A 17481-nucleotide genomic window follows, 5' to 3' on the forward strand; every position below is an offset into this window, starting at 1 on the left:
TTATGTTATCTAGGTCTAAGATTCCAGTCCATTCCCAGCTAAAAACTGCTAGTATAAAAGCCAGCCAAATTGAGGTCTGGGAGCTTGGTGTTGTTTGCCTTTGCACTACTGCATGAACCACAACTCCATTTTGGCTTTTGTTTTGGGGTATATTCTGGGTTTCCTTGCCCAGGTTGGTTTCAAGCCTGCCACTTCAGATCTCATCTCGTCAATGAAGGATTAAAGTTTGAACCATAACATTTTCTAAAAACAAACAAACAAACAAAAAAAACACTAAAAAAGATTCCAGTCCATGGGAAGTGTCATTTCTTTGTAAGGGAAACTTCAACTTCCTTATATGTAACTCAAGAGCTAATTTTATTTTCAGTCTTTAAGATTTCTAATCAATTTTGGACAAAAGTTCTAAACTATGATCCAATAATAGGAGACTGACTTCCCAGACTTGGGGTAATTATTATAGGTGGATCTACAGTCTAGATAAAATATACATTACTACTGACAGTATGATCTGGAAATCAGTAGGTGAAAGTGTGTATTTGTAAGCCAAACTTGACACAGAGTTTAGTGCATGAAGATTGGATTTCTAGATACTCTGGAGGCTGAAATCTGAAGATTTTGGTTTGAAGCCAGGAACTGTGGAAAAGTGACCATGAAACTCTTATCTCCAATTAACCATTCAAAAACTAGAATCGTAGGCAAGACTCAAACTAGTAGAATGCTAGCTTTGAGCAAAAGAGCTGAGTTCAAGCCACACAATGCCACAATAAACTCAAAGCTGGGGGCAACTCCACCATGGAGTTATTAAGAATAGAGAAACCATGGGCTGGGAAGATGGCTCAGGGATAGACAAATTCCCTTGCATACTTGAGGCCCTGTGTTCGATATCTCAGCACCACATAAGCAGGGAAATAAAACTAGAATTGGTGTTGTGGCTCGTGATAGAGTGCTAGACTTGTGCTTAAGAGCTGAGAGACAGCTCCCAGGCCCAGAGTTCACGCCCCACAACTCGACGGCCCCCCACAAAAACAATTGAGAAACCAGATTTAGGAGCAACCTTGCAAACAGGATGTCTGCGACCTTACATTAATGATGACCCAGCAAGAGCAATTGTTCTCCACTATTTCTTATTCACAGGGCACTGTGTTCCTAAACCTGAATTGATTGTGAAGCTGGAGCAAGGTGCAGAACCATGGATAAGAGAAACCTCAGACAAGAATTTTACAGGTTGGTTAAAGCATCTTGAATGGTGATGATGGATCCAGAGCCCAGTGGGTCTGTTTATATTGAGCGGTATGGAGCAATAGTATTCCTAGTGCCTCTGAGTCATGTGTGGCAGAGAACTAGGTGATCCTTTGTCTCAAGGAATTGTCAATCCAGAATTCACATGGAGACACCCTGAATTTGGTGTGCCAGTGTAGGCAGTGTTAGCAATTCCCTTTTTCTGTAGAGAAGTCATTCATAAAGAGAAAAAGAGAATAAGAAATGTAGAAAGGAGATCTCATTTTCTTTTAAACTAGTATTATGCAGGTAGGAGGAAAATAGGAGTATGCTAGGGCTGCTATCCTCTGATCGGGACAATTTCTTATCAGTGGTGCTGGGCATAGAGGGCGATTCAGAATGGAGGCATGAAGAGTATGGAGATGAATAATTTCAAGAAATATTTCCTGGGAAAACATATAATAATCTAAAATACAGAAAAACATTATTTTGCACTGTAAAATGTCAGTACTACTTTCTTAATTACTACATTGCAGAGAAATGTATATATTCTGCATAAAGCAATGTTTTGATATTTGAAAATCTAGTAAGAAAATGTGAGGAAATATCGTTATCGTAAGGAATTTGTGGGTCTCATTTATGTTTTTGTCTATTTTTCTATTATTCATTTTAGATGTCCCAGAAATGGAGGATGTGATTAGCACCTGTCAGGAAAGTCACAATAAATATCTCTCTGAAGTAGCAGTCATGAATACTAACCCAGGGGAGGAAAAAGTGAGACTTATAAAAAGTTTTCATTTGAGCTCCATACAGAAGTCAGAACTGATTAAGAATAATGGGAACTCCTTAGAGATGAGGATAGAAAAGGTCACTGGGTGTCAGAACATGGGTGTTTTCAGTGAACCTGGTAAGATGTGTGCTGCCTATAGTCCTCATGTGTCTTCTGTAGTTGAAGAATATAAACAATGTGAAAAGTCACACACTGTTGTCCCTCAGAGAACACACACAAGAGAGAAACCTCATGAATGTAACGTGTGTCGAAAGTCTTTCACCAAGAAATCAAAGCTTACTGTCCACCAGAGAACACACACAAAAGAGAAACCTTTTCAATGCAACATTTGTGGAAAATCTTTCACCTGCAAGGCATATCTTACTAGCCACCAGAGAACACACAAAGGAGAGAAACCTTATGAATGTAACATGTGTGGAAAGTCTTTCGCCAGGATGGCATACCTTACTGTCCACCAGAGAACACACAAAGGAGAGAAACCTTATGAATGTAACATGTGTGGAAAGTCTTTTACCAAGAAATCAAACCTTACTGTCCACCACAGAAAACACACAGGAGAGAGACCTTATGAATGTAACCTGTGTGGAAAGTGTTTCACCCAGAAATCAAATCTTACTGTCCACCAGAGAACACACACAAAAGAGAAACCTTTTGAATGTAAGATTTGCGGAAAGTTTTTCCCCCACAAGGAATATCTTTCTACCCACCAGAGAACACACACAGGAGAGAAAATTTATGAATGTAACTTGTGTGGAAAGTCCTTTACCTGGAAGTCAACCCTCACTGTCCATCAGATAACACACACAGGAAAGAAACCTTATGAATGTAATGTGTGTGGAAAGTCTTTCACCAAGAAATCAAAGCTTACTGTTCACCATAGAACACACACAAAAGAGTATCCTTTTGAATGTAACATTTGTGGAAAGTCTTTCACCTGCAAGGCATATCTTACTAGCCACCAGAGAATACACACAGGAGAGAAACTTCATGAATGTAATGTGTGTGGAAAGACTTTCACCCAAAAGGGTAACCTTACTGCCCACCACAGAACACACACAGGAGAGAGACCTTATGAATGTAACCTGTGTGGAAAGTGTTTCATCCTGAAATCAAGGCTTACTCGCCACCAGAGAACACACACACAGGAGAGAAACCTTATGAATGTAACACGTATGGAAAGTCTTTCACCAAGAAGTCATACCTTACTTGCCACCAGACAACACACACAAGAGAGAAACCTTATTAATGTAACATTTGTGGAAAGGCTTTCACCTGGAAGTAAAACTTCACTGTCCATCAGAAAACACACATGAAAGAAACCTTATGAATGTCATATGTGTGGAAAGATTTTCAGCTAGAAGCTCCACCTTACTTTCCACCAGAGAGCACACACAGGAGAGAAATTTTATGAATGTAACCTATGTGGAAATTCTTTCACCCAGAACATACACCTTTCTGTCCATCAGAATAAAACCCACCAGAGAGAAATGTTATGTATGTAGTAGGCATGGAAATTCTTTCATCTGGAAGGCAAACCTTAACATCCATCACAGAACACAAGGAGAGAAACCTTATGAATGCAACCAGTGTAGAAAGACCTGGAGTTCACAGCTTAACACACATAAGTTGATTCACACAAATGAAATAACTTAGGATTGTACCAAATGGGGAAAGTCTTTGATCTGTAAGAAAATTGAAATTGCAATACAGAACCAATACAGGATAGAGACCTTATGATATAGCAGATGTGGAGTCCTCCAACTACAAGACACAGCTCAGAGTGCATCACAGAACACCAAAACACACAGAAACACAGACACATACTCTCACACACAAAGAGGAGAGAAATCATATGTAGGAAAATATGGAAAGGTTTTCAAGAAAAAGTCCTAACTCAGTTTCCATCAGAGAACAGACACAGATGAGAAAATACAAATATATCAAATGTGGATAGTCCTTTACTAAGTATTCATAGATCCAAGTTCATATAACACACAGCAGAGAAATCTCAAAAATATTACAAATGTGGAAGGTCTTTGACCTGAAAGGAATATCTCAGTGTTTATGAGAGAACTGATTCACATAGGAGAAAAGAAAGTAGTGCATAGAACATATGTGAAATGACTTTCAATCAGAACTGAGTCCTCATCACATGTGAGATCATGCACAGGAGAGAAATTATGAGTATAGAAAACATTTTGCCAGAAGTCTTATCTGTACAGGTATCAGAGACCTGGACACATGACAGAATTTCTGTAAATATAAACATGAGAGGAAGTCTTTCAACCAGAAGCCAACCTTCAGCAATTATTAAAATATTCACCCAGGAAAGAAACCCAATGTAGGAAAACCTTTGTCAGAAAACCTCTGTAAATTATACAGAGAAATTCTTCATGGCAGAGGTAAGTTAGGGGTGATGGGAAACCATTCTTCACTCTTCAGCTCTCTTTGAGCCAACATTTGTCATTATGTTGAGTGTGGATGGTGTCCTTCAATATTATCCAAAGCATGTAGAAACAACCAGTCTCGACAAGGAATTAAGAAATTGAAATAATTCACTTGTGTCTTTTATACTAAGGAATGGTGTGTCAAGGTAATTTGTAAACTCCTCTTAGAAATATGAGTTCTAGCCCTTTGGGACTGGATTCAGATCATCTCCAACATGCTTATGGGAACAATAGATGAGTAAATACTGTTATGATTGGAGCCAAGAACATGAGAACAACCATATTTCTACTGCTCCCTTAAGTCTCCCTCTGTATGTGTGATCCATGCGTTATAGTACAAATGACTTACTTATTCCAGTTCAGTTTTTGAGTGGAAGATCTAAAGGAAGATATTAGTCCTTATTTCAGTACATACATAGTAGTAAAGTCTTTCTCAGAGGGGTAACAATGCTCAAAAGGAAATGTATTCATGACCTAACTCATAATATGTAACCAATCTGTACAGTATGTTTACAATAAAATATATATTTAAAAATATGATAGAGTAATAAAGACTAGAATCTGCATTGTGCCTTGGGGGAGAACCCCAAAGTATCTTCAGTGCTTGCTCTTTTCTTTAATTAATCATTGGTGATGAGCAACTTGTGATTGATTCACTCTTAGCCTATTTAGTTGTTCAGCTGAGCAAGCTATTACAAAACACCAATGTGGATGATGTGTCGCACCTGTGTTATCTCATAGAGGGCCAAAGTGGATAGGATATTAGGGGAAATAATTGAGCACACAAAGATATTGATCAACCTCTCACAAAAATTGAAGTTAACAAAAAAATAAAACCATCTGCCACTTGAGTTACAGCATCACTTCTAGGCCCTGAGAGGAAGGAAGGAAAGAAGGAAGGATAGAAAGAAGGAAAGAAAGAAGGAAGGAAGGAAGGCAGGAAGGAGTGATGTGAGAGAGGGAAAGAGGAAGGGAAGGAATGAGGAAGAAGGAAGAAATAAACTATTCAAAAGAAGAATGTTTAATTTTTGGTGAATGTGAGAATTATTGTTTCAGAGGTGGGGCTCAAGAAAAATGGCTTTTACAAAAGTTAATTCTTGAACTGTTTACAAAATTATAAGGAGGCTGTAACATTTTATAAATTGACTTAATATTTCAAGTATTCCATCTAAAATAATGTGGCTTCCAACAAATATACTGTTTTCTTTTACAGAAACACAAAGTTTGATCTAACATTAGAATTTCTAGAGCCAAGATAGATGCCACTGTATAGTTATGTAATTAAAGATATCCTGGAAACATTTAGAAAAAAATGTTTGTTACATCAGAAAGTGCTTAATTAGTAAACCAAGACCAAGACTCCATATGCTATAGAAGCCAGTCATTCTACATATGTCCACAGCTGTTTTGTTACATGAAGGGCTCTATTTTCACACTTTCATGAAGAAATGTTTTTGTGCCAATATGAGGTCTTCAACTCAGGGACTGAGTTGAAGCCAACGAGAGCTCCTAGGAATCTAAAAAGCTAGCAATCAAAGCATGAGCCCTGTGGGCTGTTCTGAAGAAATCTTTCTCTGCGAATAAGAGGTTTCATTTAGTGCTTCACCTCAGGCTTCCTGTGCCTTCAACAATTTTAATTGTTCAAAGAGAATTCTTAAATGCTGGCCAGGATTCCATTTACAAGATAAGGACAGTGGACTTCACATTGCCAGATTTAGCTAGGTTGCTAGCTTACCCCCTCCCCTCACACTGTTCACCCATCTGTTTATCTACTGAGGCCTAGTAAAGAAGAAAAAAATAGGGGGATTAGGAGGCCCTTGGCCTTTCTACTTGTACCATACACACACACATACACAAACACCAGCTATTTGGATATAGTTCATTCTCCCATTTTTACAAACTGGATGCTTTCCGATAAAGGATGGTTCATGGACCAGAGTCCCTTCTACCTAGGCCTGTCATATAGCTGTCATTAAAACTCATGAACCAACATACCACATTCAAAGTAGCCCTGATGATAACATTTTATTTTTGATTTTATCACTTTTGTTATTATCATTTGGCTAATAGTTTGCTTGAGCTCAAAATTTAAGGAACTTGCTGCTCACTGAATTGGTAAAATACCCTTTCCTTCTTTTAGTTTAAAATCAGCAATTAAAAATGAGCAATTACAGTCCCTCGTGTGGAATCTTAGTTACTCAGGAAGCTGAAATTACAAAGGTAGTATTTGTAGGCCATCCCATGCAAAAGCTTCATGAAAATGGTATCTTAGCCAAGAAAAGGATGGATCTGGTCATATGTGCCTATCTTGTTTGCTACTTGTGATATGTAATTATTACAATTAGTGTGTTGAAAGGCCCAGACAAAGAAACAAGACCCTAAGGTGCAAAATGAGTGATACAAAAGGGCATCTGGTATAGAAGGTAAAGGAAGCCTCACAAATTTTTGCCTCTGAATTCAACCTGAGGACCACTAATATGATCTGTGAAAACAATGCATTCTTCCAAATATTTAGTGGAAGAATTTGGATGTGGTTTACAGAATGATAGGTAAACAGTCCTTTACTGAGATTGCAAAAGGACCTTTGCATATGTCTATATGATGTTATGAATTTTATATCCTATTCTGTGGAAACCATGAGTCCTGCTTGGATCAAGTAGTTAAGATCTCCTGATCTAACGGGGCACTGGTGCTTCACATCAGAAATCTTAGTTGCTCAAGAATATGAGGTTTAAAATCACAATTGAAAGGCCAACTAGGTAGTAAAGGCTGTGAGACTGTTATTGCCAATTATCAAGAAATTTCCCACAAGTAGTGCTGTGAATCATGCTGATAGGTTGTCATCACATTTGTTCCTTTATTACAAAATCTGAGGGACAGTACCCAGACCCTGAGTAGAAAGAACTCCAAGGCCAGGGAAGATATTTTGTAAAAATGGGTTCTTTGGCCTTCATGCAGGAAAGTTTCCAATCCTATAGAAACCTAAAATACTCCATGGGATATAGTCATTGTCCCTCAATTGAAGTTGATATTGAAATGGCTTATAAGCGTGGGTAATGATAAATTGTCACAAATAATTTGATACCTTTTGTCATGTGAATGCACATGCACATACCTTTATGTTTCTGACTAGTTCATAGTTCCTTGCAGAGGTTCAAGTTACTATGTAGGACAATGTGGTCCACATCTGTAAGGTGTGGAATTAGACATTCTAAGAGAGATCTCAACATCTAAACTGTGGCCAAATATTTCAGTATACTTGAAACAGGATCATAAGAAAAGGGGTCAAGTAGTGATCATATAAGATCCCAGAATACCAATATATTTGAATGAGAAGACAATGGTGTTCTACTGTGTGCACACAAATGTAAGAGAAATACTCTTTTCAGTCTGTTCTGTCGAGATGTGCAGAAGCACTTTTGCTGTTCTTCCCTTATGGACTGCAATTTATTTCAAGGCCACTCCCAGGAGTGAATGACAGGATATTTAGTTTCAGCTCATTCTAAAAGCTCCTATGTCCTGAGAAGAGAAGTGGTGAACCATGACTTGGCTACATATCCACCCTAGACCTAATCACTAAGAGTGGGTTAAGTTATATAATTTTTCAGAATGTCAACGGTCCTACCACAAGGTTCATACTGTAGCAATATCCAAAGTTAGGCTTTAGAAAATTCTGCCTTTGTTCAAAGATTTCAACTCTAAATTAGATTATTTTCAATAGCCATTCATTGAATGTTACTGGATAAAGTATACAAACATAGTCATATCTATGTTACAGAACATTGTGATATCATCAGCAGGGGCAGTTCATATGAGCCAAAGTCATGACCCTGAAGAGTCTGCTCTCCAGAGATCTAAGTATTTAACCAAAACCCTCCAGTACCCAACCAGTCGTGACCCCAATGAGAGAGCAGGATGTTAGGTGAATCCTTGTTTCTTCTTGAGGTTAACCTGGAATGATGCACTTCAGAATGACTGGAAAAGACAGAAGCTGGGATACTGAACACAGTGGGTACTGAACAAGGCTATCATAGGATTTTCATTAGAACCTCAGGGACCACCCAAGGCCTCCTTCCATTACCTTGAGCACTTATATCTTTATTGTTGTCCACCTCTAGGCCATTTTTCCTCCCATAATTAGCATAGTATTAGGTGTACATTTTTCTTGCTCCTTTGAGAAACATCTTACCCTAACCTCTCTTTTCGGTTTCCTCAATGAATTGTGAAGATCTTATAAATATTTTTTTGTTCAGGTTTCTTGATCAGAAACATCCTTGTATGAAGTCCCTGTTATAGAGTTGTCAGTACTTTGAGAAGTACTAACAGCTAACCATCTTTTTTTCACTTGTCAATGGGGTCTGAGCAAAACCAAGCCAAATCTTTATATGTGCATTCTAACTTAAATGTTTGTTACCAAAAGTTTGATGTGGAGACTTCATCAGGTGTGTTGGAAATTGGTTGGGCTCATAGTCTAAGCCAGAACTCAAAATGGAAGGTACAGGAAAGAAAAGATTGATGAGGAGCCAGCCGAGGAGAGGAGCACAGTGCCAAAGTCTTCATGCAATATGCAAACCTGGCAAGCCCCTTGGGACAGGAGTAAGGAGCCCAGATCAGGGCCTGTGCTACCCATCAGTACACCACCAGCACCACATGGCAAATCTAGCATGGGACATGGTGTGCCCAGGTTTCAGGAGGGCTGACTGCTGACACAGGGACCTGTTAGTCAAGTTAAGCCAGTGGCCTAATGTAATTGTCTTGTCTTATGTAGATGATACAATTGCTGTGGACAAGAAGAATTGGTAGTAAAACTATTGTCTGATGAACTAGTTAAAATTCTTCAGGATATTTGTGTGTGTGTGTGTGTGTGTGTGTGTGTGTGTGTGTGTGTGTGTATGTGTGTGTCCTAAGAAGAAAACATATTGAAAAGTAATTCAGAGAGAACTAAAATGACAGGAGTGTCAGACTTAAGTCCTCACCAAGATAGATCCATTACAATCACAACCAATAAATGAAAAGGAAAGGTTTCCTTCACTTATTTTTACCTACCTTGGCAAAGCCCATTGTGTTCAAAATAATAAGAACAGAAATGTATGTGGTGATGCTTACTGTTGTACAACAGTAGTTTACAAGGGACAGCAGAGGCATAGAGTCTCTTCTGTGTGCGGCCCCTGCACTCACTGGAAAGGAGGACAGTAGTATTGAAAGGGAACGAAAGTTACTTGTAAGTTTGTCTTTCAAATTGCAGAGGAAGCATTGACTAAATGAGCAGACGTTTTGTTTTGCTGGTCCTTAGGCTTGACCTCAGAGGCCAGGTGCTGTCCCTGAGCTGCTTTTGCTAAAGGGTAGCATTCTACCACTTGAGCCACAACACCACTTCCAGGTTTTTCTGTGCATGTGGAACTGAGGAATAGAACCCAGCTCCTCATTCCTGCAGTGCAAGCACTGTACCGTTTTGCTACCTTGCCTGTCCTATAAGCCGACTTTTTAGGTTAAAAGAAGAAAGAATAGGTTGGTATGGAGTATCCACCTTCCATGTGCAAGTCCTAAGGTTCAATCCCCCAAAGTGAAAGGAAGAAAGTAGAAAATGGAATGATATGAAGTATACAGATACAAGAACAAAGAAAAATAGAAGAACAAAGGCAATGAGCAAGTATTTAGGTTTTTGTTTGTTCATAATTGTTTCTTTTTTCTTTTAATTGTTGGCTGTGTGGTTTAAACTCAGGGAGGTCCTGCCATATTCCCTAAACTTTTCACTAAAGGCTGGCATGCTACCACTTCCAGCCAGAATGTCACTTCTAGTTTTCTGGCATTTAATTGGTGATAAGTCACAATGAATTTTCTGCTGATGTGGTGCTGAGGAGTGGAACCCAGTGCCTCATGTATGCAAGGCAAGCACTCTATCATTGAGCCACACTCCCAGTCCTGCCTCCATTCTTAAAATAGTGTGGATGGGGCTGGCAATGTGGCTTAGTGATAAAGTGCTTGCCTACCATGCATGGAGCACTAAGCTTGATATCTCATTACCTAACAAACAACAAAAACTACCAAACACCCTAGAAGCACTAGTGCTGTAGCTCAAGTGGTAGAGTGGTAGGCTTCAGCATAATGAAATTCAGGAACAGTTCCCACACCATGAGTTCAAGCCCCAGGAATGTCAAACAACAACAACAACAAATGAGCAAATGAAAACAAAAAACCCATTGTCAGGAAGTTTCATTGATAAACACCACACACACACACACACACACATACACACACACACACACACACACACACACACACACACATACCCATGCACACACACACACACACACATTTTTTTAAACCATATTCACCTCCTTTACTTTGTTTGCTCACCCACTGGGCTCCAAATGCTACCTACATTCATAGGAGAAATTATTCTATGTTTCTGTTGTTTTTGCATTCGTAAAAAAATTATTGTGGGGGCTGGGAAGGTGGCTCAGTGGTAGAGCGCTTGCCTTGCATGCCTAAGGACCTGGGTTCGATTCCTCTGCACCACATAAGCAAAAAGAAAATAAAAAGAGGGAAATGGCGCTGTGGCTCAAGTGGTAGAATGCTAGCCTTGATCTTAAGACCTGTGGGACAGCGCCCAGGCCCAGAGTTCAAGCCCTACGACCAGGCCCCCCCAAAAAAAATTATTGTAAAGGTGATATATACACATATACATCTGTACATACATACATATATGTATGTCTATACATACATATATGTACATATACATATGTATATATATACATATATACATATGTGTATATATACATCTATGTATATATACATATGTATACATATATACATCTATGTATATATACATATATACATCTATGTATATATACATATGTGTATATATATGTATATATATATATATACATATATATACACACACATAGATGTATATATGTATGTCAAAGTTACATAAGCCAGGTATTGAATTCATTACTTGATTGATTACTCGATTGATTTCATTGATTTCATTACTTATTGAACAATATGCATTTTTGCACAATTCCAACCACTTTTGAAAAGTAGCATTTATTTTCATATAACCCAGTATAATATACCAATATTAGGTATTGATCTTATTGTCTGGGTACTGTCCCTGACCATTTTATCTTAAGGATCTATCACTTCAGCCATCTATCAATTTCTACCCCTGGATTTTTAGGTGATTAATTGTAGATAAGAGTTTCATTGACTTTTCTGAAAGGGCTGGATGAAATCTCAATCCTCAGGTCTCAGGTTTACTACCATGAGACACTTGTGTCCAGCACCTTTAAATATTATTATATGCACTATGTTATTTGTGGTATGTTTTTTCTTTTCATTATTCATGCAGCTTGATCTCTGGGCCTGGGCTCTGTCTCTCAGCTCTTCAGCTCAAGGCTAATGCTCTACTACTGAACCCACAGCACCACTTTCAGATTCTTCTGTTTATGTGGTGCTGAGCAACCTAACCCAGGGCCTCATGCATGCAAGGCAAGCACTCTGCACTGAGCCACCTTTCCAGCCCCTACAGTAGCATTTTCAAAGGAATATATTAGGCCTTACATATTTGTTTGTTGCACAGATTCAACAAACCATAGAACCCAAAGACTTGCCAAAGTAGGGCACCTATAGTAAACATGCAATCTTTGAAAAAACTGGCATTATCCTATGAAAAATGCATTGTAACAACTATTTAGTTGGATTTAAGTTGTAATAGGTATCAGAGGTGATTTACAGTGTATAGAAGATTGTCTGGAGATTATATTAGAGGTGATTTGCATGGTATAGAACGATGTGTGCAGGTTACATGAAAGCAAACTAAGAAATACATGTCAGATGAGACAAACATAATAAATAGCAAAGTAATCACTAAAATGAAACCATGTTAATATTGTAATATAAAAATAGTAAATATATCAGGTACTGTCTGATTTGAACAGAAGAAAACATACTCAAAAAACTCAATAAGCCAAACAGACATACATTAATTATCAAGAAATAAAATTAAATCAATATAAACATACCATATGCAACAATCATTATTGAAAAATACAAGTAGTCATAATATGAAAGGAAAGGAACCTCAGCACAAATTGTGTTACCACAGATACAGAGCATTGATAATAACAAGCAAATTATAAATCTTTATAACAAAAGTTCTATTCTGAAAAGTAAAGTCTACAAAGACATGATTAAAAGGACAAAGAGTGATAATTTCTTTAATCTATCATTATGATTGGAGAAGTAATATTCCTCTTAATGACTGTATAACTAGACAAATGGTCAGTAGAAACACAAACAGGGATAGCATTATCTTTACTAAATGCTGTTTATAAAGCACTATGCAGTTATATTTACCAAGACAGACACACTGACAATAGATCTGAAGACAAATTGTCTAGAAATCAGTATGACAAATAAATCTGTGATAAGAATACAAAAAAATCCAACAATATGTTTCTAATAATCTAACAGTAAAATAAACAGAAGGAAACCAGAATGAATATGTAAAAATATATGTATGCTATCATTGTGATTTATTAAAGAGAGCTACTTTCTTACTTCACTTGTGAAATAAAAACAATTGCTTTCAATTATGTATGGTGTATTCACATGTATATCTTCTGGTGTGTGTGGCAGAGTCATAGAATGTGAGGGAAATAGGGTGATGAAAATAAAATATACAACTCAAGAGTAGAGATAGGAGGGAGAGATTGGGAGAGAATGAAGGCATGGAAGACACTGTATGAAAGGAAGGTTATTTTTAACCTCACTCATGACATATCTCTCTATATATCACCTCCATAATAAGATTAAATTACATTAATTATAAAACAATACCTCCAGCATAAACGATCTGCTTAGTGAAGAAAATCTACTACAGGTAGAACAGGTCCAGTTGTTAGAAACACAATACAACACTTAATTTGAAAGATAAACTATTTCAGTTTAGGTTGCAAAATAACTCTACATAAACCAGAAACAATAAACTATTTCATTGTAGTATCCAATTAAGTATTAATGTTAAATGTTGAAGTAAGAAAAATCAAGGCAAGTACTTCTTGCTCAGACTGTCATTTTAGCCTAGCTACTAAGGAGGAAACTGAGGTCTGCAAGCCAGCCTGGATAGACAACTCAAACTAAGCAGCTAATGAACAGGTTAGAGGTATGGCTCAAGTGATAGTGCCAACAGTGAGTGAGGAAGTTGACTGACTGTGAGACCTGCAGTTCAAGCTCCAATAGTAGCTCAAGAAAACCATGAGGTATGTTTATTACTGTGTTTCTAAGTTAGAAAGTCTTCATCTCAGCTATAAAGGGAAAAGAAGATGAGTGGAGGAGGGCGAGAAGGGAAGCAAAAGGTCAGGAAAAAGAAGGAAGAAGAGAGGACAAGAGAGTAGTGGAGTGGAGGGGAAAAGAGGAAAAGGGAAAAGAAGAGAAGAGAGATGGGGAGGAAAGTTTCATGGCATCAGATTTGACAGTAAGTGGTCTGGGAAGATTGCTCAGTGGTAGAGTGCTTGCTTATCATGCATAAGGCCCTGGGTTTAATTCCTCAGCACCACATAAACAAAATGTTGGAAGTGTTCCTTTGGTTCAATCTGTAATGTACTCACCTTGAGCTGAAGAGCTGAGTGACAGCACCCAGGCCTACAGTTCAGGACTCACTGCTGAGAAAAAAGAAAAGAAAAGAAAAAAAAATAAAGCAAGATTTGACAGTAACCCCATAAATAAAACTCCAAAACTACCTCTTGGAAAAAACAAACAAAAAAACAAACAATGTGAGTCTCTGGTGGATCACACCTATAATATTAGGTACTCAAGAGGGTGAGATCTGAAGATCGGGTCTCAAAGTCAGCCTGGGCAGGTATAGCTGTGAAACTCTTACTTCCAGTGAATCACCAGAAAACAAGAAGTGGTGCTGTGGTCAAAGTGGTAGTGTTAGTCTTGAATTTAAGAGCTGAGGGACAGTGTTCAGTCCCAGAGTTCAAGCCCCATGACCTACAATATATAAATAAATAACTAATAAATAAATACAAATGAAAACCTTGTATATTGAAAAGCACTACCAATAAAGGAAAAAAAGCATGTATGTGAGAAATATTTGCATATATCTCTAAATGGATTGCTAACCAATATGAATTAGAAAATATAAAGAAAATCCTTCAAGTAACCCAGACAACAAAATCTAATTTTAAAGTTGCAAAAAGATTGAAGAGATTTTTCTAAAAATGACATACACATGTAGTACATTAAAATATAAAAGTAGTTTAATATCAGTAGTCATGAGAAAAATTCAAATCAAAATTCCAATAAAATAACATTTGATACATGCTAGTATGGACATAGTTTTAAATAAAAACAACAAAAATACTCCCAAAGTCTAAAAAAAGCTAGGAAAGATGTGAAAAGGATGTGAACCTTGGTGCATTTCTGTCATGTATATAAAAATATCAAAGATGAAGCCAGGTACCCGTGGTTCACACCTGTAATCATATCTACTCAGAAGGCTGAGATTTGAGGATCACGGTTCAAAGCCAGCATGGGCAGGAAAATCCGTGAAACTCTTATCTCCAATAAAACCACCAGAAAACCAGAAGTGGTGCTGTGGCTCCAGTGGTAGAGCGCTAGCTTTGAGCTAAAGAGCTGAGGGAGTACGGCTCAGGCCCGGAGTTCAAGCCCCTTGATCGATCTAACAAACAAACAAACAAATAATCTATCAAAGATGGTACGAAGAGTCCTAAAAAGAGCTAAACATAGAATTATATAGGAATATGGTCCAGCATTTCTATGCTTGTGTGCAACAGCAGATAAAGCAGGGAGTACAACACATGCTTGGAGAATCACTTCTCAACATCTACTCACAATAAGCAAAACATTGAAGCATGTAAAACAATAAATGTGTTCAAAGGAGAAAACTTTACTACATTTTATGGCAGGGATGAACTTTAAGTAAAATAAGCTAAATAAAACACACCAATCATAAAGGAACAGCCATGGGATAATTTCCCTTACTGAGCTTCCAAGGATCAACAAACTTGTGGAGCCCAAATGTAGGATGATTCCAGAGACTGGGATAGAGAGGAACAGGAGCTGCCTATTCAATGATTAAACAGCTTCACAGATGGAAGATGAAAAGTGTTGTAGATGGATGGATGGAATGGCTTCACAACAGTGTGGCCCAGTGTTTTATCAATGAACTCTACACATAAGAATGGCTAATGTAGCCACACACAGTCTGAAACACAACTATTCTCCCTGGACTTGGGAAACTCAAGAAAGATTATTTGCCAGCCTAGGCTACATAAAAAGATGAAGAGCTTGCTTGGAGGTGAATGGGGGAGTGTAGTCCAGGAGATGGGAGGGCTGGGACGGTAGGGGAAAAACAAAGGAGAAGGCAACAATGCTTAATAAGAAATGTACTCATTATCTTGCTCATGTAAGTGTAACCCCTCTGTATGGTGTTTTCACAATAAATAAACTTATTTAACAAATAAGAGCTTGCTGCACTACATAGACCTGTCATCACAAGGAACATGGAAAAATAAAATTTTGGATACTATGAAGACTTATGGGTGACAAACATATCTATTTTACCTCCTAAAATAACAAACTGAAAGTGTTTGAACCCATGCTCAAACAGCATTTAGTTGGAAATACACACTACAAATAGCATTAATAACAAACACACATGGACAAAAAGTACAAATTATTATAATCTGTGTAGGTTTTGCAGATGATTTCACTGACTATTGCTCAAATGTGTCACATATTCCTGAACCATTTCTTCCACTAGATTCCCAAGGATACATTGCCACACATGCTATTTAGTATTGAAGTTCCTGAGATTAAAGTTTACTACATAGCAAATGTATGTCAGAATTTGCCAATAGTGATATTTCAAATATGAAAACCATAGTCACTATTGTTTATTTTCACAACCAGCTTCTATCTTATAATATTAGTGAATGCAAATATGCAAGCAGAGCAAGAAGAAAAAGGAAAACTGCAGGAACCACATCAAATGAGGTTAAACCAGAGAAAGATAATAGAATCTGGGAAACTCAAATTATTTTATGTTTAGCAACAATTTTCCTGTATAATGAGTGAGAAAAATGTCAATTTTAAGAGCCATGTCACCAAAAGAAAACTGATCAGTAAGAAAATCTACTTCCCAGATAAACCATTTGAAGAAAAGTAAAATTAAGAGAAAAATGGAGGAAAGAGAAGCTGAGAGAATGAAAGAGAAAAAGAGACAGAGAGAGAAATAGACAATGAGAGAAGAAAGAGAGAAATAAAGCTAGTGAAGCCACATGGTGGTGGCTCATGCCTACAATCCTAGCTACTCAGGTGGCTGAGAACTGAGCATAGAGGTTCAAAGCCAGCCCAGGCAGGACCATCTGTGAGACGCTTATCTCCAATTAACCACTAGAAAATTGGAAGTGGTGATGTGGCACCAGTGGTAGAGTACTAGCCTTGAGCTGCAGAGATTAAGTATAGCACCTAGGCCCAGAGTTCCAGACCTACAACTGAAAAATAAAAAAGAAAGAAGGTATGGTAAAGGGATACAAAGTGGAAGGCAACAATGCTTGATAAGAAATGTACTCACTATCTTGCCCATGTAATTGTAACCTCCCTGTATAGTATTTTCACAATAAATAAATATAATGGAAAAGAAAGAAAGCAAGCTAGTAAACATGAAAAATAGAATGAATTGGGAAAATAGGTAAGAGAACTCCTATGAGAGCACCATAGAGAAAAACAGAGATTTCTATAAATACCATCAAACTCAGCCTAAGTTTCAAGTAAAACAAAGACCACAAAGCAGTCCAAGAGTATTTACAGAGATTAATTGAAGCACTTAAAGCTCACTCAGTCCTGTAGAATATTTGAAGTTATGTTTGACCACACTATTTCAGCAAATCCAGTAAAATTTCATTAGGATAGTTTAATATTACATATGAGGATGTGATGTCTGAGCAGTTGCTAGCCATCCTTCACCCTCCATGAGAAGTCATCTCCTAGGTG

The 17481-nt window shown here is 37.6% G+C and overlaps 1 protein-coding gene across 1 annotated transcript in view; it reads left to right on the forward strand.

The window, feature by feature from the left end:
- The first annotated feature begins 2130 nt into the window (after positions 1-2130).
- The window catches only part of LOC122123296 (zinc finger protein 33B-like), a 51124-nt gene continuing 35773 nt past the window's right edge, over positions 2131-17481 (forward strand). Inside the window, exons 1-2 of the mRNA XM_042697655.1 lie at positions 2131-2949; positions 3034-3101. Coding sequence (XP_042553589.1) covers positions 2131-2949; positions 3034-3101 — 887 coding nt within the window. The remainder of the gene's footprint in view (positions 2950-3033; positions 3102-17481) is intronic.

Source organism: Dipodomys spectabilis, unplaced genomic scaffold (assembly GCF_019054845.1).
Source record: "Dipodomys spectabilis isolate Male_0828 unplaced genomic scaffold, ASM1905484v1 ptg000227l, whole genome shotgun sequence".
Lineage (NCBI taxonomy): Eukaryota > Metazoa > Chordata > Mammalia > Rodentia > Heteromyidae > Dipodomys > Dipodomys spectabilis.